The 24,823-nt window shown below is 36.6% G+C and overlaps 3 protein-coding genes and 2 long non-coding RNA genes across 8 annotated transcripts; 2 read left to right on the plus strand and 3 right to left on the minus strand.

The window, feature by feature from the left end:
• Positions 1–1,903: 1,903 nt before the first annotated feature.
• On the plus strand, positions 1,904–2,458 carry LOC110862671 (platelet glycoprotein Ib alpha chain). The gene has a single exon (XM_022111885.1). It carries the CDS (start codon positions 1,904–1,906, stop codon positions 2,456–2,458), a length of 555 nt encoding a protein of 184 aa, XP_021967577.1.
• Positions 2,459–9,151: 6,693 nt separating this feature from the next.
• Positions 9,152–12,995, minus strand: LOC118433632. The gene is made up of 3 exons (XM_035845783.1): positions 12,959–12,995; positions 9,902–10,099; positions 9,152–9,799 (listed from the first exon to the last, which is right to left on the minus strand). Exons 2-3 carry the CDS (start codon positions 9,915–9,917, stop codon positions 9,318–9,320), a joined length of 498 nt encoding a protein of 165 aa, XP_035701676.1. The 5' UTR covers positions 9,918–10,099; positions 12,959–12,995; the 3' UTR covers positions 9,152–9,317.
• A 605-nt stretch (positions 12,996–13,600) lies between these two features.
• LOC110862672 (serine/threonine-protein kinase 40) lies at positions 13,601–17,144 on the plus strand. 4 transcript variants are annotated; one of them, XM_035845804.1, is made up of 4 exons: positions 13,601–15,227; positions 15,292–15,331; positions 15,507–15,588; positions 15,744–17,144. In XM_035845804.1, exon 1 carries the CDS (start codon positions 13,868–13,870, stop codon positions 14,840–14,842), a length of 975 nt encoding a protein of 324 aa, XP_035701697.1. In that variant the 5' UTR covers positions 13,601–13,867; the 3' UTR covers positions 14,843–15,227; positions 15,292–15,331; positions 15,507–15,588; positions 15,744–17,144. The 4 variants fall into 4 exon arrangements, with proteins under 4 accessions (XP_035701697.1, XP_035701696.1, XP_021967578.2 ...); XM_035845803.1 differs by having other exon boundaries at positions 13,601–15,331; XM_022111886.2 differs by having other exon boundaries at positions 15,292–15,588.
• A 1,809-nt stretch (positions 17,145–18,953) lies between these two features.
• Positions 18,954–19,563, minus strand: LOC110862688. The gene is made up of 2 exons (XR_002549213.1): positions 19,383–19,563; positions 18,954–19,269 (listed from the first exon to the last, which is right to left on the minus strand). It is a non-coding gene; the product is annotated as an uncharacterized LOC110862688 (long non-coding RNA).
• Positions 19,564–20,377: 814 nt separating this feature from the next.
• LOC118433650 lies at positions 20,378–21,409 on the minus strand. The gene is made up of 4 exons (XR_004833484.1): positions 20,984–21,409; positions 20,791–20,927; positions 20,575–20,731; positions 20,378–20,518 (listed from the first exon to the last, which is right to left on the minus strand). It is a non-coding gene; the product is annotated as an uncharacterized LOC118433650 (long non-coding RNA).
• Between the last annotated feature and the right edge of the window lie 3,414 nt (positions 21,410–24,823).

Below are 24,823 nucleotides of genomic sequence, written 5' to 3' on the forward strand. Positions count from 1 at the left end.
TCTTACACTTACAAAAGTAACCTTGTATGGCTTCCGGTCCCTCAAATTGTGGTATATATTTAATCCAGAGATGATGTCCTTCTGATTTTCGGAATCTTGACTGAATTTTGGCACGGACTAGATTTTCTTGGTCTTTGTGTACCATTATCGAATTGGTCGCGATTGAGCCCAGTAAAAATTTCATATTCTTCTGACGTCATTTTTGAATCGATACTGAAGTCGATCGGGAGTTTTTTCTGTGTTGCCTCTTCCGTGATGACTTCTATTCACTCCACTAGCTCTGCATTTGTGACCCTCACTTTATCCTGCGTCCCCTCAATCCGTTGCAACGTCTCTTCGGTGAACATGGTGTCCGTCAAGTGGGCACGACAGCATCTTGACCCCGGAGAAATGTACACCTTCTTCCGTAACCAGGTCTCCTTGATGGCTTCTTTCGGAACACGACACCTACCAGACCGATTGTGGCACAGAAAACGACGACTTTCTGAGCTAGAGTAGCCTCTGATTCCGTGAATTATGTGTGAAGATTGAGCGCACTGAGACGAGATCGAAGATATCACTGTAGACGCTGATACGGATATGGAGATTTGAGACTCGAAAACTGGCACCGATTGATCCATTGGTTGTAAGATATTAGAGTTTAAGACGGATGCTGAACTAATACTGAAGTTTTCATAGTCGATCCGGTAAGACAAGTCTGCATTTTCATAGCACGCGTCGCCAAAGGGGTCAACACTCCCGATTTGTTCTGGCACGGTATCGAACACAGGTTGAGATTCCTGTATATTAATTATTAAGGCATATTGTTATATACATATTAATTATATAGAGCCAGAAAAATTTTAATGTTCCAGGAAATATAGCAAGTACCATTTGAGTCGTGTCCGATAACAATTCGATATGCGAGTCCAGAACGAGATCAGGGTCTGGAGACGCCTCTTCGGAGTTTACTTCGGGGCTGATTCCAGGAAAATCGCCACTCACATCATGATTATTATTGACGTCAACTCCGTCACCGTCATCTTCAGTCTTTTGCCGTTTCTGAGGAGCATGGGTATCCTGATCTCTGCCCTTTTTTTACGTCGCATTCTTACATTGGCCACCTAACAATTTACCCACTTAATTAATATATGATTATATGTAGTTAAAATATATGTGCCACTTACATCTGCACTGCAGGAATTGCAAATAAGGTCAGTACGACTATACTTCTCCCAATCGTCCCCAACTAGCTCACAGAATGCGTCCCACATCTTTGGTGTCCCGATTTTGTTGGACTTCGTCACCCTCTTAGTTCGACAACGAGCAAAATTTATTTTTTTCATGATAAAAATTACCCACTAGGATCTCGAAAATTAAAATATTTTATGCTGCCAGCATTATGAGAATATTTTATTATGTTTGGTCATGCCATAATATTATTTTAAGATATTCCTCCACATAGTTACCATGCTAGTTACAAAAAAAATTGCAAAAAAATCTATTTTCCTCCCAATTTCCATGCAAAAACCCGCTCGGGAGGCATCGGACTAACCCCATCACGCCAAAGTTACTGATTTCTAAAATCAGGATTAATCGAAAGTTTATTAGTTCTCCCAAATTTTCTCAAGCGCACCAAAAATCAGTAACTTTGGCGTGTATCATTTTTATGCGACCAAAGTTGAGCCCAAACTCGTCGTCTTACACGGGGGGAGGCTTTATGCAGCATATCTTATTATGGTTTGGATTTTCAGATAAATTGCTGGGAGCTGTCAAATTTGCAGAAACTTCTACAAACTTAATTAGTACCACCCCCAAGGCTTATCTATGTAATTAGAATAGACACAAAATATATCTGAATTACAATTGTACTATTGATTGACAATTGTACTATTGATTATTGTTTACAATAGATAAAACCTCTATGCCTGATGAAGAATTTATTCTTCCAAATTCTGCACCCACCTCCTCACACACTCAGATAAAGAAGATAGATGAAGAAATTACACTTCCAAATTCACCACCCCCCTCCTCACACACTCAGATAAAGAAGATGGATGACAAAATTTCCCAGGATGAAGAAATTTCTCTTAAAACCCCACCACCCATCACGGCCCCTATTCTCCTAAAGAGGATGGATGAAGATATTACTCGCAAAACCCCACTATCGTCCACCACACCCACTACACCCCCCAACATGATAAAGGGTATGAATGAAGAAATTTTTCTTAAAACCCCACCACCCATCACGGCCCCTATTCTCCTAAAGAGGATGGATGAAGATATTACTCGCAAAACCCCACTTTCGTCCACCACACCCACTACACCCCCCAATATGATAAAGGGTATGAATGAAGAAATTTCTCTTAAAACCCCACCACCCATCACGGCCCCTATTCTCCGAAAGAGGATGGATGAAGATATTACTCGCAAAATCCCACTATCGTCCACCACGCCCACTACACCCCCCATATTATAATAAAGGGTATGAATGAAGAAATTTCTCTTAAAACCCCACCACTCCTCTCCTCGCCCAACATATCTACGCAAACTTTACATCCTCATTTAATGAATGCTTTGCCGAATTTAATAATTGTTCCGGTAATGCATTTACGTGACCATAATTCTAGTAGTAGTCCGACAGCTCATATTGTTATAGAACCTGTGAATCGCATTAAATGTATATCAAAAAATAGGCAGAGACACACAATAGGGCTAAAGATACGAAGACAAATGTGTCGCCTCATTTTCGCGATGGAGCTATATTTTAAAAACGTGTCATTCAATATCAATCGACTATGGTATGGTTGGTACTTGCTAAACCCTATGTTTGAGAAAGATAAATGTACACATTTTAGACGTCAAATTGGCGCTAAACCACGTCACATAATATCAGACTCATTAAAAGTAATGAGAGTTATGTGCATGGTAAAAGCTAGTATGAAACGTTACTTCAGTTTAGCACATACAGGAAACCAGAAATACTGGGAAGGGTGGAATTTACTTAATCCCATGTTACGTCAGACCTGCGATATTATTCGAGTTATGTAACAAATGAAGTACAACTTACATTAACGATTTCGCCTAAGTGTATGACAAAATTGTGTTTGATGTAAATAAATACCCGTAGAAATTAATCTTACTTATACTTATTTCGCATACTTACTGTTGATACGTGTATACACATATATATATACTTTAACTTCATAGCAAATGGTAATTTTTATGCCAGTACAAATCTGATTGTAATGTTTTAACAATCGTTTGGTTTTACCGAATTCTGAAGAGTTATCATTGCTGGTTTACTAATGTGATCTCCACAGTATGTAGTAGATATGTACAATCGGGTACTTTGTAATCCTGCTCAGTGTTTTAGTAAAGAGTTTTAGAAACGTCTGCCATATGAAACTGCGTAAGATAGTAAACAGATTTACGGGCAATGCAACAATATAAAGAACAATACAATGCGGAATGACTAATTGTAGTGTTTGTAATAGGAAATGTTATTTTAGAAACCATCATGACCTCAGCTACCGCGGCTTTTGTATAAAGACGTATTTATGTGGTACTCACATAATTTAAGCAAGCAGTTTCAAGTATCAAACTACCAAACTTGGTTCCACTACTAAAATAAAATACAACAAAAATTCGTAAACCGATTTGATTTGATTTGATTGCGATTTGATTTGTCCAAGTCATAAAATTTGTTTGTAACATTTGCATTAAATATTAATTATACCAAATTTTCCCAACAATGGAGCAGAATTTATTTGCATTAAAGTGCACCGTGTGTGCCTTTCCCTGTGCTGTGCTAGAGGATGTTGGGAAAACTTGTGTCTCAAGACACACATCGTTTACTGTAAACGAACTAGTGTTGTGCCTTCATAAATCTCATGTGACACTTCCATTTCAGCCAACGGTCCAGATAGAGCGTCAGGAATCATCAGATTCCGACTTTTCGGAAGAATCTTCAGTTTTAAAAGAAACTATTTGTAAAAACCCACCAACCACGATCTCAAAACACAAAGTGTGTAAGCAATCCACACATCAAACCCCACCGCCAACGCCAGGCCCACTGAACTTTGTGGGAGTGCCGTTCACTCGTGAGTCCTATCAGCTCATGAGTGAAGATGCACGAAGGATTAAGGCAGGACAGAAAGTGAAGAAAATTAAATCGAAGTTTATTTCCATCAAATCCATGGCTGCTGCTGAACGTAAGCTTCATTACAGTACCAAAACACCATTAAAGGAAATCATAATCATGTGCATCGACTGCACGAAGAAAATCAGATACAAGTGTTATCCCAAACACTATCAAAATTGCAATGGACGCGATATCGAGTGTTATTATTGCTCAGCTTGCAATCAAGAATTTCTCAACTCGGCCGGATTGAAGCTTCACATACGTTCCAAACATTAAATAATAAATCCATTTACTACATATCGACAAATATGTATATAATCGTTTTATGCACGTTCTAGCATTATTATTAGAATTAGCACTCTTATGCTATATTAATAATATAGATATAATATTAATACAATATTGACCAAGAGAATGAATTTTATAAATACGCAGGAAGAGATTGGCAAGGTTGATTTTATGAAAATTTGTACAATGGTTTTTAGCCAACTTTCTTTCGTGTAAATATGTGTGAGTTTAATGCATCAGTATTGTATTTCGAGTTTCGTACATATTTTGCGGTCATTCTAATTTAATTTGTAAATAAATATAAATTCATTTGGCTTGAAATTTTATAAATTTATTATGATAAAATATGTAATAATAAAGGGTTAGAATTGTCTACTTTTTTAAAATTAATTTATTGCTTTCTCCATCGGGGTGCAGGAAACTGCCCCACACTGGAAAAGTCAGAATACAAAATTCATGAGTTGAGTTCATGATATACCATCCCTTTATCACATGCGCAATAATGACAGTTTCATAGCTTCATTCACAAACTATTTTCTATTTTGCCATTTTATCATAGTGTTATAAAGTTCGTATCATATATAAATTTATTGCACGTTCTCTTCATTTTTTGTGCTTCATGACACAGCATAGAAATTATGTTTTGTATTACTGTCAAGATGAATGAAACGCATATAACTAACTACTTAAATATTGTCCCATGGCCGGACAAATGCATATCAATCAACCATGAGAAATCGCTAATAAATTAGGACGGTGGTGTCGTCGCCCGGCCCTCTGTTACAACTTAAATAAGGTCTCCTATTTAAATATTTGAAGAACTGTTGACTATTTTAATTGTCTATTTCCAGCATATATATGTATTCACTTATCTCTACGCTTTTTCTTTCCCATGTTGAACTTTTTTGACAACAATTTGGTTAGCCTGATGAATTTTACAGGTTTAACTAACTCTATCCCTCCACACACTGGTCTCAGATATTCGTGTTGAATATAGGCGAAGAAAGTCTCCTTACTTAGGGTGACATTAATTAGAGAGAGGAACGAATTTATATTACGATCGTAATTTGATGTTAGCACTGAAATATGTAACACAATTAAAATAATAAATCTCTGGCCAAAACTTTAGTTAACTAACGTGATGAAATATTTTGATAATTATCACACGCACAGAGTTATAATAAGTCGGTTAAAGCTGATAACAGTATGGGAGCCTACTATGTAGGCTAGAGCCTACTAGTATGGATCCCTAATCTACCACCGGGTACGCAGTTGTCTCATGTAGTACCGACTTATCTTTGGTAATCACAATACCTGGACCATACTACGGACTGCACTAAATAGGTATTTACTCGACATTTATTTGTCTGAGATGAGAATGATGAAATAAATTCAGTCAAATGAAGTACTATCAAAATGTGCTCATTTAGAGCCCCAATTGTACGCACTCACTTTTATTTCTATTTAAAAACAATGCAATTTGCGTCTGAATTTTGCACAAAGCCTCGTCTCTGCACCATACGGTGGGAAACGATTTGTAAAATCTGTAACTAAATCTGTCAAAAGCGTCAATGCTGCCTTTCCTTTTTGGGGAAGAGAGTACATAAGTAGTAATAAGAATAATATAACTGTGGTGAAGAATTATTGAGCCGATTGCATCTTTAATATTGCATTCACTCACTCATCCACCGGCATGCCATTTACAAACTGGTGGAAGAAAGTGGCTTACTTTCACTCGTGCTGGTCGTCCGAATTGTGGAATTATTGCACCTTCCACAACAACTTTCCTCCCTGTCCAGACCTTGATTGAGATAACTGAATTTCCTATCCTCTGCAGCTGCTGAAATTTAAAGACTTTTCCTAACCTTCGTGAACCAATAGGGTTTGAATATTGTTATTATTGTCATTTCTCTTTTGCTGCATTCGTTCAAGATTTTGATAGTCATTGTTCCTGGTTCTAGCTACTCTTCCTTGCCCACAAATGTGAGGCCGATTTTTTGAATGAATGTTTTGAGAAAGTGAGGAAATCTGAAAACCATTTTCTGACCAATATTTATGTCACTGTCAAAGAGATTAATATTTGTGGCTAGTTGTCCGTCAATCGGTTAGCGAGATATATGATCTGCTTCTCATTTCTTCCAAGTCATACAGCTAGTCAGTACTACTAACTCAGTAGTACATACTAATTATTTTGAGAGACGTTGTCACATTCGACTTCGAAAAACGAATCTGGATGGATCTTGGAGTTATTATTGTCAAATTATCGTATACAATGTTTATTTAAACGATTTTAATGACTGAATCATTCCAGAGGCAAATTATGTACGTATTAGTCATGCATACATACTTTTCTCATGATGCATTCATTCACTGTTGTGTGCTTAAAACTTGAATGTCCTATTGTCCTAAGGATATGATGAGTATTTGCATATGTGTCATGTAATGTGATATTCCTCTATTTTTTCACCTCGACAAGAAAATGCTTCAAATTTTAGAAATAATAAAATAAGATAAATGTGCTGTCATTAAACTTGCTCTAATTTTTAAAGCATTTTACAATCCTATCCATTGATCTCCTCTCTCTGTAGCAATAAATCATTTCGTTATTATTATGACGCAAAAAACAAGGCATCTGATGATACGATATCCTATCCCAACCCTGTCACTCGTAATCACTACGTCATGAAAAAAACAAGGAAACTAAAATCCATCTCGTCTCTCTTAAATGCATACGGTCATCCGAGTGAGATAAATGTAACCCTATTTTTTGCTGGGACTGTCTATAATATAAGATTATTCACTATCTACACATATGTATAAGCTGAAAGGAAGGTAATGCAATACCATAGCTTAAAAAGTCAGGTTCATGGGCGTAATATAATACTACTCGTTTTTATGCAAGAGCAATTAACTAAACCACTACGAGACCTTACTCCTCGGCATAAAAGAAAGTGTTGCTTTGCTGCTGCGTGATACAAATCCTCATTTTATCGTGGCAAAGAATGGTGGCCTTAAATTTCCCTAAGTCTGGTGGTTGTTGTTGGTTAAATCTTTACTCGAGAAGAATAAGATGTTTCAAAAGTCCCTAAAATGCAATCTGTAGGATTTCATTTTTTGTCCACATTTCCTTCTTCTTCTGATACAAAAGTAAATTTTTTGCTTCTGAGGCATTGTTACATTTTCAGCCTTACTACATATGCAGAGGGATGGCAACATTGAACTTGAAGTCCGAAAGGACCTCAAATTACATCTTTATTTTAATAGTTTGACGAATGTTTAACTGTGTATCCTGAGGAATCGATAGAAATGTTCATGAAATTTTACAACCGACCAGTCTGCTCTCATGCTTTTAGTTGTGAACGTTTTACTCTCGGACTATGTAGGGGGGGGTGAAATTTGCACTGAATTTGAGGACAGACCCGCAATAAATGCCGCACACTGCACAAGAATATTATGCTGGATTGTTGGAAAAAATATTTAAAAATCATACACGGAGAGGAAAAGGGAAAACTGGCATTTCTTAGAGTATGGGCACAATTAATTTTAAAATTTAGAGAATTTCCATGCCTAAATTTCTAAATATTTAGCTCCTTTGCCAATTAATGGACGTGACTCCAGGCAGCCATCTACATCAAGGCCTCCCTTTGAATATTACCAAGTTCATAAAATGCACCAGCATTTACTAGACCTTCAGAGGATGGCGAATCCGTCCTCAACTTTGGATAGTAGTCACGAGAAAATAACTTACGAAAAAGAATGTTGTAAGAATCAGTCAAAATTTTCAAAACCAGCGTTTAGTCAGTGGAGACAAGAAGTATCAAAAGAAATCCTCTCCTCTCTGAAGAAAGCCTCTCTGATTCATACTTTTGCGAATAATCCTGGCCAGTGGGGAATTAAGCCAGATTATTTTGAAAAGGGTCCCCACGTTGGGGTAAAGATTGCTCTAATGAGAAGAATGCCAGAATTGTTGGCGAATCTGTTAGACTCTTTGGCGAATGGTGTATCCAAATTGACAATTTTTAACGTTAATATCAATAGAGGCAATTCTGTAAGGAATTCACGAAGGGAAATGTAATAAAGATTAAACATATATTAAACATTAAGCAATTTAAAGAAGTGGTGTGTTCCTGTATCCAGAAATGTTTATGTACATCTGTACTATGTTTTATTTACTTCACTTCATCACCACTCGCAATTCATGAGATAAAAGAATGACCAGAGTAAAATTTGATAAAAAGCACCTCCAGCCTCCAAGGTAAATCCACTACTAAGCAAATTTAGCATTGCAAACTAACTTTATCCTAATAAATACATACATCTTGCTAATACTTTTTATTGGAAATGTTGGCATTTTTGTGTAAATAATGCATATACATTATTATTACATCTCTTCAACGAAAACTAGTTTTGATGTGTGCGATTATCAAGTTGAATTAAAATGCACAATTGCAAACCAGGCAACTTAAATATTGGTGTCTTGCTGTAACGCAATTCAAGTTCAAAGACATTGTCTGCAAAAAATAGCATGTCTGCATGCAATTGGTGCCAATGCAGAAGAGTCGTATTGTTATTATTTGCACAAGAGTTTTTTTATGGCTGCTGCTGTATTGTAATGCATAAACAATTGTTTTTTATTTATGCCGAATTCTATAAAATAGTCATGAGTCATGAGTGACTATAATTTGCACAGTGGAAGATGTATGTATGTATTTCGATAAAAATCCAGAATTCTACATACTATTACCGATTCGCACTTACATTTATTTGGATTTAAAATTATTATACATACATCATATTGTTAAAAGAATCAAGTATTATGGAAATTTAAATTGATATCAAATTAGATAAAAGGGGTTTGCAAAATTGAATCAAAGTAAATAAAAGTGCTTAAATGAAAAGATTAAAATTATTTGCGGGTTCTCAAATTAAAAGGACGCGGAGTTATAGGTGTTGGTGATCTTGATGGGGTGTAATCGCTGTCCCTTTCGTGCCGTGTGATTTCTCCATCACTACTTGTCGAACTTTCACCCTCTGATTCGATGTTGGATACATTATTTTGACGCCGTAGGCGAGGTGGTTGTGGGGAAAGTGGTGGAGAAACGTGATCACGGTCTTGATGGTTGTCCTCATCGTCATCTGAGAAGAATTCGAATATGGGTGGTAGGGAAACCTCACGACTCGGTGCCCGTGACCTAGATCTGGAGTGAGATCTTATCCTCCTGTTAGGGACGTGACTCCTTCTCTCGACCAAATTCGCCGTTGGTTGCAATAATCGTGCAAAATATCCTCTGCAGATTTGCATAAAATTACGGAAATGACCCTCGATTGCTCGGTAAAAGACGAATAACTTGACAGCCAATAGTAGAGATAACACGGTCCATATTATGGCTAAAATAAACAAAGAGAAAGCAAATACGTATTAAAGATGGAACATTAACAATGACAGTTTTCATGTTATTTTGAAAGAGAAAGTAGGAGAAAAAAACTTACTTAGGTACATGGTCATGTCCGAACTAATGCACCGTGTTTCCAATTGTGGAAGAATTGTGGGAAGAGGGGGAGGAGGACATTGAAGGACATTTTCCTTGTCGTAAACGACAGCTTCCCCCCGGACCAAATAATCATATTCCACACAAACCTGTGTGATGCCCGAACTAACCCACTTGCAGTAGAGAGGGAGGAGTGGATCTAAACAATCCGTACAAGAAGCAATGGAAATACACATGTGTGAATTCATTGTAATAATTAAATTATGCTGAGATTATATTTTGCAGTAACCGGATGTTTACACAGGTGAAAGTAGTTACCGCTACAACTTTTGGCCTGATGACGTATCACTAAATTCAATGGTTAACAAGACTCGTTATTTTTAAACAACCCCTCTACTTATATGTGCACATGTACATACTAAGGAAAGTTTCTGGAAATTTTTTGAAAACCACCCGCCACAACTTTCACACATGTACATATGCTTGCTACGGAATGTTTCTGGAAATTATTGACAAACCACTCCCACTTGGCGAATGTACATATGTATGCTACGGAATGTTTCTGGAAATTATTGACAAACCACTCCCACTTGGCGAATGTACATATGTATGCTACGGAATGTTTCTGGAAATTATTGACAAACCACTCCCACTTGGCGAATGTACATATGTATGCTACGGAATGTTTCTGGAAATTATTGACAAACCACTCCCACTTGGCGAATGTACATATGTATGCTACGGAATGTTTCTGGAAATTATTGACAAACCACTCCCACTTGGCGAATGTACATATGTATGCTACGGAATGTTTCTGGAAATTATTGACAAACCACTCCCACTTGGCGAATGTACATATGTATGCTACGGAATGTTTCTGGAAATTATTGACAAACCACTCCCACTTGGCGAATGTACATATGTATGCTACGGAATGTTTCTGGAAATTATTGACAAACCACTCCCACTTGGCGAATGTACATATGTATGCTACGGAATGTTTCTGGAAATTATTGACAAACCACTCCCACTTGGCGAATGTACATATGTATGCTACGGAATGTTTCTGGAAATTATTGACAAACCACTCCCACTTGGCGAATGTACATATGTATGCTACGGAATGTTTCTGGAAATTATTGACAAACCACTCCCACTTGGCGAATGTACATATGTATGCTACGGAATGTTTCTGGAAATTATTGACAAACCACTCCCACTTGGCGAATGTACATATGTATGCTACGGAATGTTTCTGGAAATTATTGACAAACCACTCCCACTTGGCGAATGTACATATGTATGCTACGGAATGTTTCTGGAAATTATTGACAAACCACTCCCACTTGGCGAATGTACATATGTATGCTACGGAATGTTTCTGGAAATTATTGACAAACCACTCCCACTTGGCGAATGTACATATGTATGCTACGGAAAGTTCCAGAAATCATTGACAAACCGCTCCCACTTGGCGAATGTACATATAATATGTGTTCCGGCCCGTGTGGTTCCGCGCGATTATGTAGTATATTGCGAGGCTAGTGGATATTTTTTTTTGGATTTATTATTTTTCGATACGAAATTACATAGGCTTCAGCGGCTATAAAACATTTTGTGCCAAAATGACCAACTCAAATAGGATAAGGTGAAAAAAGTGAACACCTTGTAAATCTAGTTTTGTAACACTGCAAAACCGTCGCCATGCTTGACTCGAACAAGGCGTGCCAGCACTTTAAAACGGTAGAATGTTCCAAAACCACTATCCATTTTTACATTTCGAAGTACAAGGATGCCGAAACCGTGAAGTTTAAAAAAAATCCTGGGACACCTCCTGTCATAGGCACCCCTAGAAAAGTGAAAGCCATGAAAAACTATTCACGACCAACCCTTCCATTTAAATTCGTCCCGCGGCTCGGAAAGTGAAAATTTCCAAAAGTTTGCTGAGCATAATTAAAGCTCAGAAACTGGGGATCACAGCACAAGTTAAACAAAGTTCTCCAAAGTACCTTGGGACTAGGGAAGTAGAGTCCAAAAATGTTGCAAAAAATTGAATCAAAAATTGTCACACAAAAATGTCATCGTGGATGACGAGACCTACGTCATCGTTGTATCTTAAGAGACTTTTGGAGGACAATTTTTCCACGCATTCAACCTCTGCGATGAGGATTACAAAGAAAAAATTAAGGTCAGAACCAAATTCCCCAAAAAATATTGAATTTAGGAGGCGATGGACAGTTTTGGCAACATTTCTCGACCCTATATTTGCCTGGGCACCATAAACCCACAAGTTTATGAAAGTGAATTTTTGAAGCGGTTACTTAAGTGGGTGAGGAAAAGTAACAATCCAGACGAAATTTGATTTTGACCGGACCTCGCGACCTCCCATTATGCCAAAATTTGTACCACCTACTTGGGGAACAAAGGCGTCGATTTTATTCCCAAGAACGACAACCCCCACAAATCTCCCCCAACTGTGACGAATCTAAAAGTTTTGGGCCTTGTGCGAAAGAATATATTACTACCTTTGTAATAAGTCTGAAAATGTGGATGGATTCAAACGCCGATGGACTAAAATCAGCAAGGACATGGCGCATGAGGGTGGAAAATCGCTCATGGCATGGATGCGCCGGAAAATCAGACTAGTGGCAGAGAAAAAAATAAAACCAAAAATGCCAAAGAAGGCATGGCCAGTAGGGTTCCCACCTACAATTTTTCGAAGGTTTTATAAAAACTCATTAGCCCGTTCGAATTCCGCAGGTCATTTTGATCGGAACCACACGGGTCGGAACGTACTATACATGCTACGGAAAGTTTCTGGAAATTTTTGAAAACCACCCCCCTACTTTCACACATGTACATATGCATGCTAACAACAAATTTTTTTTAAAGGCTCACCACAACCTCACAGGTCCACCCCCTTTGATGAAATTCAATGGAACGAGCAAGCGATTAAGCTCCCACATCGTAATGGGATGAGTTCTTGCTAGTGTTAAACTTGGTAGCGGTTAACAAAGATTTTGCATTTAAAAAAGAACGGATTTGGTTTTCAGATTACCTTGGGATAGTGTGAGATTTATTTCAGATTGATTAGAAAGTTGGAGAAGAAGAGAGAAATTATACTGAAGTAAAAGGCAGGATGCAGTCCATTTTATACTCGAAAAATTTTCGCCGTTGAGACTTTTCAATGTGGAAAGAAAGCAGTAGAACTTTCCAGAAGAAAGTGAAAGGTAATGATGATGATGCAATATTATAAATTTATTTCAACAGCTCCTCTGAATTCTATTGCAAGAGATTGCAAGCAAATTACATATACACATTTGCACATGAATTCACATCTAAAATGTTGGCAGTTTACTTTCATTTAATGCATTACGGAGATAGGAGAGCATACATTTTGCCGTGGAACAATCTGGAAAAATTGGAAAGAGTATTCTTTACGCAAAATGAAAAGCAAAGACGATGATGCAATTTAAACGGCTATTTCAGTATATATTCCTTATTTGTCGAACATTCTGGAAGCGTGGTTCTAGAGTAATCTCTTGCATGCATTACGGGTATGAGAGTATATATTTTTTGCAGCCGTTGGTTACATTACGTTGGTAATATGTTGTGGGATATTTATTTTCCTTTAACTCATGTTGGAAAAATTGTATAAATAGACACACACTACTTTTGCAACTCAGTTGCAAATTTGCTTTCTAGCAATCACTTCTTGAAATTAATCCACATTAAAATATAGATTTTTCATCCAACAATTCTTTTAAAAATTAGTGTCACATTTTTAAATTTAATATTTTAAACAACGGCCAGTTTACGAAATCATATTATAATATCCGTGCAACATAATAAAATAAATGACCTTGAAAGACAAATAAAGGTTAGATTGTTGATATCAAGCCTGTTTTAATGAGCGGTGGTGGCGACGTGCAAAACTCAAATGTCTACTTGAATATTTGCGAATACTATGAATAAAAGTGTAAAAAGTTTAATAAGAAGAGCAGGTCCATATTTAATTGGACCACAATTGAATACCTCCACAACTAAATGTGTTAAACACTACTTGGCCAGAAAAATAGGCACTGACATATTTTATACGGTGAAAGTATTAACTCTCCCTCATCCAATCGTTCTTGAATCAATGGACCAGATTCAGGGACATATTTTAACGAACACTGAATATACTTTACTAAAATCCTTAAGACGGGAGAAAGGTGTAGTGCAACTGATTGACCTTTATAAGGAGTTGGTAGAAGTGGGTACGGATGGGCACAATTTTGGACGAATGAGGACAAGAATCTATCTAGTGCTCGAATGTTATACACCACACGACTTTTCTACACAGTATACAAATCTAATAACCCTGCAACAACTCGTGATTAAGGTAAAAAAAGTGCCTGAATATTTTACCATCAGAATTTTGTACAATGTAGTAAATGTGCTGCCTAAACTCCACCAAAAAGATATTGTGCATCGTGATATTAAATTAGGAAACATTGTGTGGGACAAATATACAAAAAAAGTGACATTAACCAATTTTGGACTTTCGAAGCACCTGACTTGTAACGAAGAACAACTTATTGATCAAAGGGGCAGTCCGGCTTATATCAGCCCAGAGATCATTAGTGGCCGTCAATATACGGGGAAACCAACAGATTTATGGGCACTCGGAGTAGTGTGTTTCACAATGCTTTTTGGAAATTTTCCATTTCTTGATACTAGTCCGACCTATCTTTTTCGTAAAATTAAACAAGGACATTATGAAATACCATCTGATGTGATTGTGACTGAGCCAACAGTAAAAATAATTCGCTCGCTTCTTCTGCTTGACCCGCAAAAACGATTAACAGCTCGAAAAACACTTGTACTGCTCAAAGAAATAATTCATAAAGAAGAAATACTTCTCTCCGATGTGAATTTACAAGTCGTGCCAGACATCTAACAGTTAGAACCCAATATCAATGCAAATAAAAGCATCAATGATTTCAAGAAGATATTTAAGAGTGGTAAAATAAGGTTTTCATACCACTACATTTTCAATCTTTGAACAGTTTGGATCTCAAATTTATATCATAGCTTGAAAAAGGTAGTTGTTATACAAGTTTACATGCAGTGATGGTGTCAGATTTGTTGCATACGCTTCCTTTGTATCACGTTGCTTGCGTGAATAATAGCAAGCTTGAATACCTTATTGTGCAGAAAAGGATTTCGCCACCGCCGTTGGTTTTTTACTTCTCTAAAGATGCATAGTCTGAATTTGCAAATAGGTTCTCCTTTCTTGAGTTGGCCGTTTTGTTTCGCCCTGTTCATGTGAGAAACATTTGCAGGTAAAATACTCTGCACATTTAGTTGCTCCTAATGCATTACAAAATAAGAAGGCGTATATTGTAGGTGGAATATTCTACAAGAAGGAGGATACTCTCCATATGGGGTAATGATGACGATGCCAAAATAGATATTCATTTCAACAGATCTAGCCGACACTTCAGCTAAGATTACACTTGAATTCTCATTCTGAAAAGTGGCAGTTTACTTTTAATGCATTACAAGGTTTAAGAGTGGTAAAGTTAGATTTTCATCTCATTACGTTTTCAACCTGTGAACAGACCTGTTTGGATCTCAAGTTTTACCTAAACTCGTTTTTTATCCATGGATTTGCACAAAGAAAAGACGTTCTATTCTCAGATGGTAATATTTAACAGAAAAATTATACATTTTAATTTTACTCATTTTGCTAATTAAGATTTTCACCTTGCATGTTGAGAATATAATAAACCTTTCAAGATTTTCCTAAGATTTACACTTGGGGAATGTAAATATTTATGTAAATTATGTTATTGCAGAATAATTCATCCCAACCTTCACTGACACTCATCGTGGACTGGACCAAGTTACGTCTTTTATTCGGACTTGACGCTCTTCTTCAGTATCCACCTGTGCTCACAAATTTGGGTCAGATGACGAAATGTATCGCAAAAAACATAGGTTAAACCCTTTAAGGTAATCAAGGAGGAAAAAAACCCAATGGGAAAAAACCTCCATTAGGAAAAACCTCAAAGCGATGCAGCATTATCAGAAATTTGTAAATTCTGATAATTAAGTTAATTATCTCTAAATCAACCAAGTGTGCTATATCACGTAGGAAATGAATGTTAATGTGTCCATTTTAGTATGCAGGGTTTGAAATGTTATAATTTGGATTTTCCCAATACCTCGCATTGTTATAATTTGGATTTTTTTTCCCGAATATCCCCCAATGAAATATAAGGAAATCGATTTTAATTTAATTATTTACATTGTTAGGGGTATTCACATCATGCTTATACACTGAAAATAATCTGGTAATAAATATCTACCGGATTCGTAACGTCTTTGTGAGCCGTGTATGTATGACTATTATGTGAATCACGCGTATGTATATTGATATGTATCAATACATTTTACACACACAAACGCTGCACAATCAGAATGTCTGTAATTTCTGATTGTGTTATTTTATTCGTTATTTACTATTTTATGCCCAGGATACCAACGTGATCATCGTACATTTCTCTGTCCGGGTGATTAATATTTGTATGCAATGACAAAAAATCACGAGAGACTTTCGCCCACACTTCGAAGGTCTCAATTATATTAGCCTTCTCCGATAATGCGAGCTGGTTTAAAAGGAGAGGTAATTATGAACAGTTGCATCGTGTTTTAATGTAATAAGCTCGAGACAAATATGGATATAATTATTTTCAAATGTAAAATGTAATTGCATAAAATTACATTGCATATTTGAATGAGGTTATTAGTGAAACATTAAGTTGTGTCTTTTTAATTGTATGCTCTAATGTTATGTAATTATAAAAAGTCTGTGAGTATCACTCTCCGGGGCGAGTTTATTAATTTATTAATTTAACTATAACTTTTACATGAATATGCCTATTAATCCTTGTGGAGAAAGATTTCACGGCACGATTTTCTTTATTAATTTAGCTATAACCTTTAAAAGTGATGTGAGTATGCATCCTGTGCTTCGAGCCAGCTAAATTATTAGTCGTTATTAAATATCTAAGTATTGTCTTCAATGTTGTGCTCAGAGTTTTACGTATACCAAAAGGTAATTGTGAAAATGGTATCGAGTTTTAATGTAATAAACTCGAAACAAAATAATTCTTTTGAGTTTGGATAGAATTTATAGTAAACATAGTTTGGGCTAAGAAAATAAATATATATATATATATATCCCTAACATGAAATTTATTTGTTCGATGCTTATTATTTCACGAAACACGACAAATTCTCATTCGTACATAAATATTGTCAAATTCGTTTGTTAGCTCATCAATTCGTATGAATAATTCAAGTTCATACATTCAATTTCCGTAATCAAAATTAAGAGCCGTGGGCTCACCATCACCACCAAAAAAAACAATAGTAACGCCACACAAAACACAAATCAACAATGCTCATCTCCCCTTTCTTAACAACTACTTTGCATATGTAAGTATGTAACAATAACATTAAAGAGACCCACAGACACAGTTTCGTGAGCGAACAAGTAACAAAGGTTTATTCCCTTTCACAAGAATTGCATCACCATTACATACATATGTACGCGTTATAAGTACTCTACATAAATACATATTACCGCATAAACACACAATTTCATGAGCAAAGCAAAACGTTAATTTTCATGACTTCATACGTCAAATTAAAAGAGCCAAGTTCATCTCATTACACTGGATATGCATTGACATCTTAATTGCTCATCATAAATAATTGCCTTTAATTACTCATCAGAATTGTTATTTATTTATTTATTTGCTCATCATCATAATATTTACATTTTAATTGCTCATCATCATAATTAACTATGATCTTAATTGCTGCTTGCATTTTCAACACATTTTCACGAGCCATAAATACATGAACTTTTCAAGTTCATCTCATTAACACACACACTCTTGCATAATAAGACGAGCATGAAATATGTACTCATATGACCAAGTTCACACTCAGAACGGTTGAGCGGAGGCCGAAGGCCGGAGTTTGGGGGGGAGGAGGAGGAGGATCAGCAGGACGAGCATCCCTTCAGCTTATCCAGCTCATCAAAATAAGCAACTAACTCATTTTACATTATACTCAAGAACTGCATGCCTGATGCAGATATCAACTCGTTAAGCTCGTATATGTAACCAACTGTATTCTCAGTTGTCTCAATAAGCATATCGGTCTTGTGATTGTTATCAGTTAAGGTTAATGTAGCATTTGTCCTGGAGACGATTATCACTGCCATGTAAACTGGAATAGATAAGGCTGATTTTCTACCAAAAGGATTTGCAGAAGGAGGTGGTACATATTGGTTTTCGTTTTTAAACTGGACTCCATAATGTCCCACCCAACTTGATGGCACCGTCGTCAATGTTTCATATTGTTTCATAAAGTTATCTCTATTTTTACAAATATAATTGTCTCTAGTTCGCATTGCTTTACCTGCTTTTTTTATGCACAACTGAAATACTGAATTATGGTGGACACAGTACTTATTTAAACAAATTTGTGCCAAAATTTGAAAAATTATATCTATTTATGTATTATGAGGAACTTTTAAAACAACGCTGGCTGACTTAAATAAATTTGTAGGTGGATTGGTTTGCCTTTATCAAATAACTGATATTTGCATATATATATAAACTTATTTTAATTATTTTTTCGCTCAAGCTTGATCGTGCGTGTAAGAATATTTAATGTAAATTTGTTGAATAAGGCGTATCCATCACGGAACAACTTACGTATAGGCAGTGTTCGTCTTAACTTCCATCCGCACATATTATTATACATGTCCCACGAACCAACCTGATCAGGCCTTGTTCTTACATTGCACAGTCTACAGGATCCCTTTGTTGACACCGTGAGGTGAAGGGATGCGTTGGGTTATAACAGTTTTGTGGGAACCGGCGAAATAAAAATGTAGAAAGTTTTCGACCTTGGCGTTGTTGCAGGTGAAAATGATGCCACATTTTTTTAACTTTTTCAAGAACTCAATAAAACATTGCCATTCAACATCGTGTTTCCATCAACAAATTTATTCTTCTCAAATTACATCCTTCCTAACTAAACACACCACTTTATCTTCACCAATATACTAATTTCTCAGTTCAAGCAGCAATACCGCCTCTTCCTATTGGGAAATCCGCACCTCTCAATGTTCACTTCGTGCCGGTGCTCATCGCACTTTGGCCACGGGTTCCCACATCTAGTCCACTCGCATGCGTTGGGGTCTTGTCCCTCCACCTGGTCCACGTTCTGCATGACCAAAATTCCCACGAAGAAGACCACCGTCAGAAGAAAGAGGGGCTTCAAATTCATTTTCAGAAATTTCTACAGGGTTGGCAAAATTATAAATTAAATTATTAAATTTAAATTTAGCGCCTTGTCCCCAAAAACAATGACCGAAAATGAAATATTTTCCATCTTCCTGGCAACAAACTTACCTGTTGCGGAGCTCCTTCTGATCACAATATCTATTTCGCAGTTGCTTTTCCATTTATATGTTCTCAATTGCGGTGCAGCCTCTTTTTTATACCGACTGTAGTCAAGGTAAGCCCGATGTTTGCCTGTGTACCCAAAACATGTTAACAATTTAATTCCTCGAATTGCACCCTTGTCTAAATCCAAATTTCGCATTATTCCAGCTCTTTTATGGCTTGCAAAATACCATAAAACTGTTTTCATAATCCTCTCTCCAATTATTCTGCCAGATTTTTGTTTACACAACTTCTACGTGGTTAGTACAAATGCGCACTTGTATTTCCCAGAACACTGAGTATTTATTTATACAAACTAACTATTTAATTTAAAATTTTCAAAGTACTTACAACTGATTCAGAATCTCTCACATACAGTGAAATATTTCTTCAGTCTGGGTTGGGTTGCGACTACATGGACACAGCAAGATGAAGACATCAAACCACGTACATATGCACAAATTAGTAATTAAGACCCCAACCATCCTTGATATAGATATATATCAATGGCATTGATTCAATGCTAAAGAAATGTCAAGGAAAAATAAAGAGAAGATAAGCAGCCAATTCGTCATACCAACCTAATCTAACTTGCGTAATCCATAAACACACCACTTTATTATCTGCACCGTCATGCTCATATAAAATGCACTTTTCCATGAATATGACAGTCTCAGCATTTAAACATGTATGCATGTATGACGAGCCGTTAAATGACCTCTCCTAAAATATGGAACACATTTAAAAGTAAGAAATCGTTTTTGTTATTAACCTACAAACCATAATTAATTGAGTACACTTCACGCTAAGTCAGTTAAAAAAATGCTGAAAATTAATTATTCCGTTATTTATCGTCATCAAACACTTAATTTTTATTTCTTTCACAAAATTATGACCACCACCACGTCGCACCATGCCAAATAAAAACATCTCAAAATACCCCATTTTTTAAAATCTTTATTATTCCATCCACATTCCCGCTTTATTCAAATTCATTAATTACGCCTTCTTCCCCTTACAAATGATCTCGTAATTTTTTAACATGCAATCGTAAACTTTCTGAAACGCTGGGCATTTCCCATCCACCTCGACCATGTCAGCATCTAAACATAGAAAATATTTAAAATAACCCCCTAAAATTTTAAACCTTCCCACTCACCATCTTTCAAACACTTATCCACTCCCTCTATGATTTTATCCTTCGCGTCCTCATCCCCCATGCTGGTCTTCCTCCCCTCTTTCTTCATCCACAACTTGTTCAGCTTATTTCCGATCATGGGGCCATCCATGTGTCGGAAGACGCAGAGTTTAGCACACTACCACCAATCTCAAAATAAATTCAAACTTCCGAGCACAAATTTAAAAGAAAACTTACAAATTCATCCTCCACCCCTAAACAATTGCCGCCGCCAAAATCCCTTTCGTCACCGTCTCTGGCGGGAAAACGACAGATTTCCCGTTACAAGTCGAGTACGTCGCAATCTCTTTGTTCACATCGATGCCTCCACCGACCTGTAAAATTTCCAATTTACTAAATTTCTTCAAATTTAAATTACAAATCTCCTCACCGATTCCGAGATTGTCACCGCGACTAGAAATAAAACAACGAAAAATTGCATTTTTATCAATTTTTTTTAAATTTCCGGTTGTTTCCTCCTTCATGGAGCAGACTTCAAATTACAATGACGCCAGAATGGAGGCCAACTCTGGTTTTATTCTCCCTCCAATTCCTCAAAAGTTGTTTACAACAATTAATTCTGGAATTTCCGATGCTACGTGCCACGCGTAAGGAACTCGACATACGAAACGTCCCTGACGTCACGGCGGGGTCGTGCAACGAATACGCGATAATTTTAGACCACATCCAAATTTCATCTCCATCAAATAATAAATAATTTTAGTTAAACTATGGTATGGGAATTAAAATTAAACCCAATTTTGCGTTTTTTCTAAACTTCGAAGTGGCCGACCTTGCAATGCCTAATAACATTGAAAATTGAAATTTGAATTACTTTTTCATTTTACAACCGATTTCAAAAATCTCAACTGTCTTGAAAACATATGACCGTTGTGCAAAATACATATTCTCAGATTTTGAAATTTCGACCACACCCTCTTATGATCAAGGTCAAAAGGTCAGAGAAACATCCATTTCTCTGAACCAATTAAAATGATGAAATTTTAATATTTGTCGGCGGATAAGCCTATAACTCTTATCACCGGAACTTAGGTCATTATTATACGCCAACAGGTCACGAAACGCTCACTCAGGTCAATGTGGGTGTGGTCAGTGGGAGTGGCAAATATTTAAATATACAAATTTTAGTATCCCACGTTATTTATTTTAAAATTAGACTCAACCTATACGTCAACTTGTGACGTTTGTCGTCTCCCGACGTCGATGAATGGCCACACCCCCAGTGGGTGTGGTCAACGGCGCTTTCGCCAAGATTCATCGAAAGCATGGCATGCGACATATCACTTTTCTCAGCTCCACACAGCGAACTCGACAGTGTACCTGAAGTTCGAAAATTGACAAGCCACACCCCCAGTGGGTGTGGTCCACGGCGCTTTCGCCAAGATTCATCGATAGCATGGCATGCGACATATCATTTTTCTCAGCTCCACGCAGCGAACTCGACAGTGTATCTGAAGGATGAGACTTGACAAACCGTCCCCCAGTGGGTGTGGTCATTGTCGCTTTTGTGGTTATTAAAGATAACCATGGCGTTTGATACATATTTTCTATCATCACAGAGAACCTGTTAATCCTGTAAACTCTAGTTTTAAAAAACCACACCCTCCTAATAGTGGGTGTGGTTATTAGCGGTTATTGAATTACTTAAACAAACTCTGTCATGCGGCACATATTTTTCATCGCAAGAGAAAGGCAGCTAACTATTTAACTTCCAATTTCGAAAAACCACACCCCCTATTTTAGTAGGTGTAGGCATCAACACCATTTCTTGTGACATATTTTTGATAACGGTTGAGAGTGGAGCGACCTGTTTCGACCAATCGTGAAATACATCCTCATCCTCAATCCTCATCATAAAAAAATCATCACTACACTCTAAGCAACTGGGTATTGATTTTCAAAAAAAATTAATACCGCATGACAGTATTAACAGGTAGTACTGCTATGGTATTAATGTATAGTATAAAATTCATACTAATATTTTTAAAATTAATACCGGCGGAGTTTAAAGCATACTTAGTACTGCAAAGTATTATTCATTACTAATTTGGTATTGAAATCATACCAACTTTTAATGCCTCAAGCTTGCCCGTACCCGGCATCACTCAACTTGATCATTTCGCCAACATGTGTGCTAAAAAGTTAGTGCGAGCATCACATACCATTAAATTAAAATAATTAATTATAAGTGACGGAAATTGTATATACATATTCGTTTTCTCAGGTAATCATTAAAAATATTATCATAATGTGATACTTGAGTTGTAAAAGTCACTGGGATCGAAATAAAGATTTTTGATAACTCATATACTTAACTTGGGCCCATGCACATATATGAAATGCACATTTAGTCGTTTGACTGTGCATTAAACTCAAAATCTTGGCACGGATTTCAATTTTTTTTTGTATTTCACCATGGGTCAGAAAAGGTTATATGGTTAACGACCTTTCCATTGTGATAAAAAATATGTGTCGGATTTCAGGGTTAGCTTAACTAATTCAATAGGCGCTTGTAACCACACCCACTATAAGGGGGGTGTGGTTTTTAGAAATTGGAGGTTAAATAGTTAACGGCCTTTCTCTTTCTAGAAAAAATATTTGTCGCATGACAAGGTTTGCTTAAGTAATACAATAAGCGCTTACAACCACACCCACTATTAGGGGGGTGTGGTTGTAAGTGTACCTGGAATTTACAGGGTTAACAGGTTCTCTTTGATGATAGAAAATGTGTATCACACCTCATGGTCATCTTCAATAACCACAAAAGCGCCAATGACCACACCCACTGGGTGTGGTTTTTCAAGTATTTCAAACTTCAGATAGACTCGTGGTCACCATGCTCACCTGCGAAAAATGATTTATCGCATTCCATGCTTTCGATGAATCTTGGCGAAAGCGCCGTGGACCACACCCACTGGGGGTGTGGCTTGTCAATTTTCGAACTTCAGATACACTGTCGAGTTCGCTGTGTGGAGCTGAAAAAAATGATATGTGGCATGCCATGCTTTCGATGAATCTTGGCGAAAGCGCCGTTGACCACACCCACTGGGGGTGTGGCCATTCATCGACGTCGCGAGAAGACAAACGTCACAATTTGACGTATAGGTTGAGTCTAATTTTAAAATAAATGACGTAGGATATTACAATTTTTATATTTAAATATTTGCCACTCCCACTGACCACACCCACATTGACCTGAGTGAGCGTTTCGTGACCTGTTGGCGTATAATAATGACCTAAGTTCCGGTGATAAGAGTTATAGGCTTATCCGCCGACAAATATTAAAATTTCATCATTTTAATTGGTTCAGAGAAATGGATGTTTCTCTGACCTTTTGACCTTGATCATAAGAGGGTGTGGTCGAAATTTCAAAATCTGAGAATATGTATTTTGCACAACGGTCATATGTTTTCAAGACAGTTGAGATTTTTGAAATCGGTTGTAAAATGAAAAAGTAATTCAAATTTTAATTTTCAATGTTATTAGGCATTGCGAGGTCGGCCACGTAACCTTTTGCCAAGAATTGTCTTTAATAAAAATCTCCATACCATAACAATGCAGGTTTTTCTCATGTAATACTCAGATCTTGATGGGACTAATTTTAATTTGTTCACCATCAAAAATAAGCGGACCCCTATTTTTTCTTTTTTTCCAATGGTCGCATTTGAGCGCGTGGCGGGATTTTCAAATATTTTTCCAGCCAAAATTTCAAACTTTGAAATCGCTATAACTTTTTGAATTTTGGGGCGAATTCAAAAAATCAAAAACATGTTTGCTTAGAATTACTTCCTCTACAATATAAAAATCCATTTTCAAAATTTTTCGAAAATTCGAGTTTTTTTTTGAGATTTTGTATATTTCGAAATTCAAAAATATGGTTAAAAACTCGAATTTTCGAAAAATTTTGAAAATGGATTTTTATACTGTAGAGAAAGTAATTCTAAGCATACATGTTTTTGATTTTTTGAATTCGCGCCAAAATTCAAAAAGTTACAGCGATTTCAAAAATCGTGATTTTGGCTGGAAAAATATTTGAAAATCCCGCCACGCGCTCAAATTCGCGCATTGGACAAAAAGCAAAAATACGGGTCCACTTATTTTTGATAGTGAACAAATTAAAATTAGTCCCATCAAAATCTGAGTATTACATGAGAAAAACCTGCATTGTAAGTAGTTTATTTTTAATATATATTTTTTACCACTATAAAAT

The sequence above is a fragment of the Folsomia candida genome, unplaced genomic scaffold (genome assembly GCF_002217175.1).
Source record: "Folsomia candida strain VU population unplaced genomic scaffold, ASM221717v1 Fcan01_Sc065, whole genome shotgun sequence".
NCBI lineage: Eukaryota > Metazoa > Arthropoda > Collembola > Entomobryomorpha > Isotomidae > Folsomia > Folsomia candida.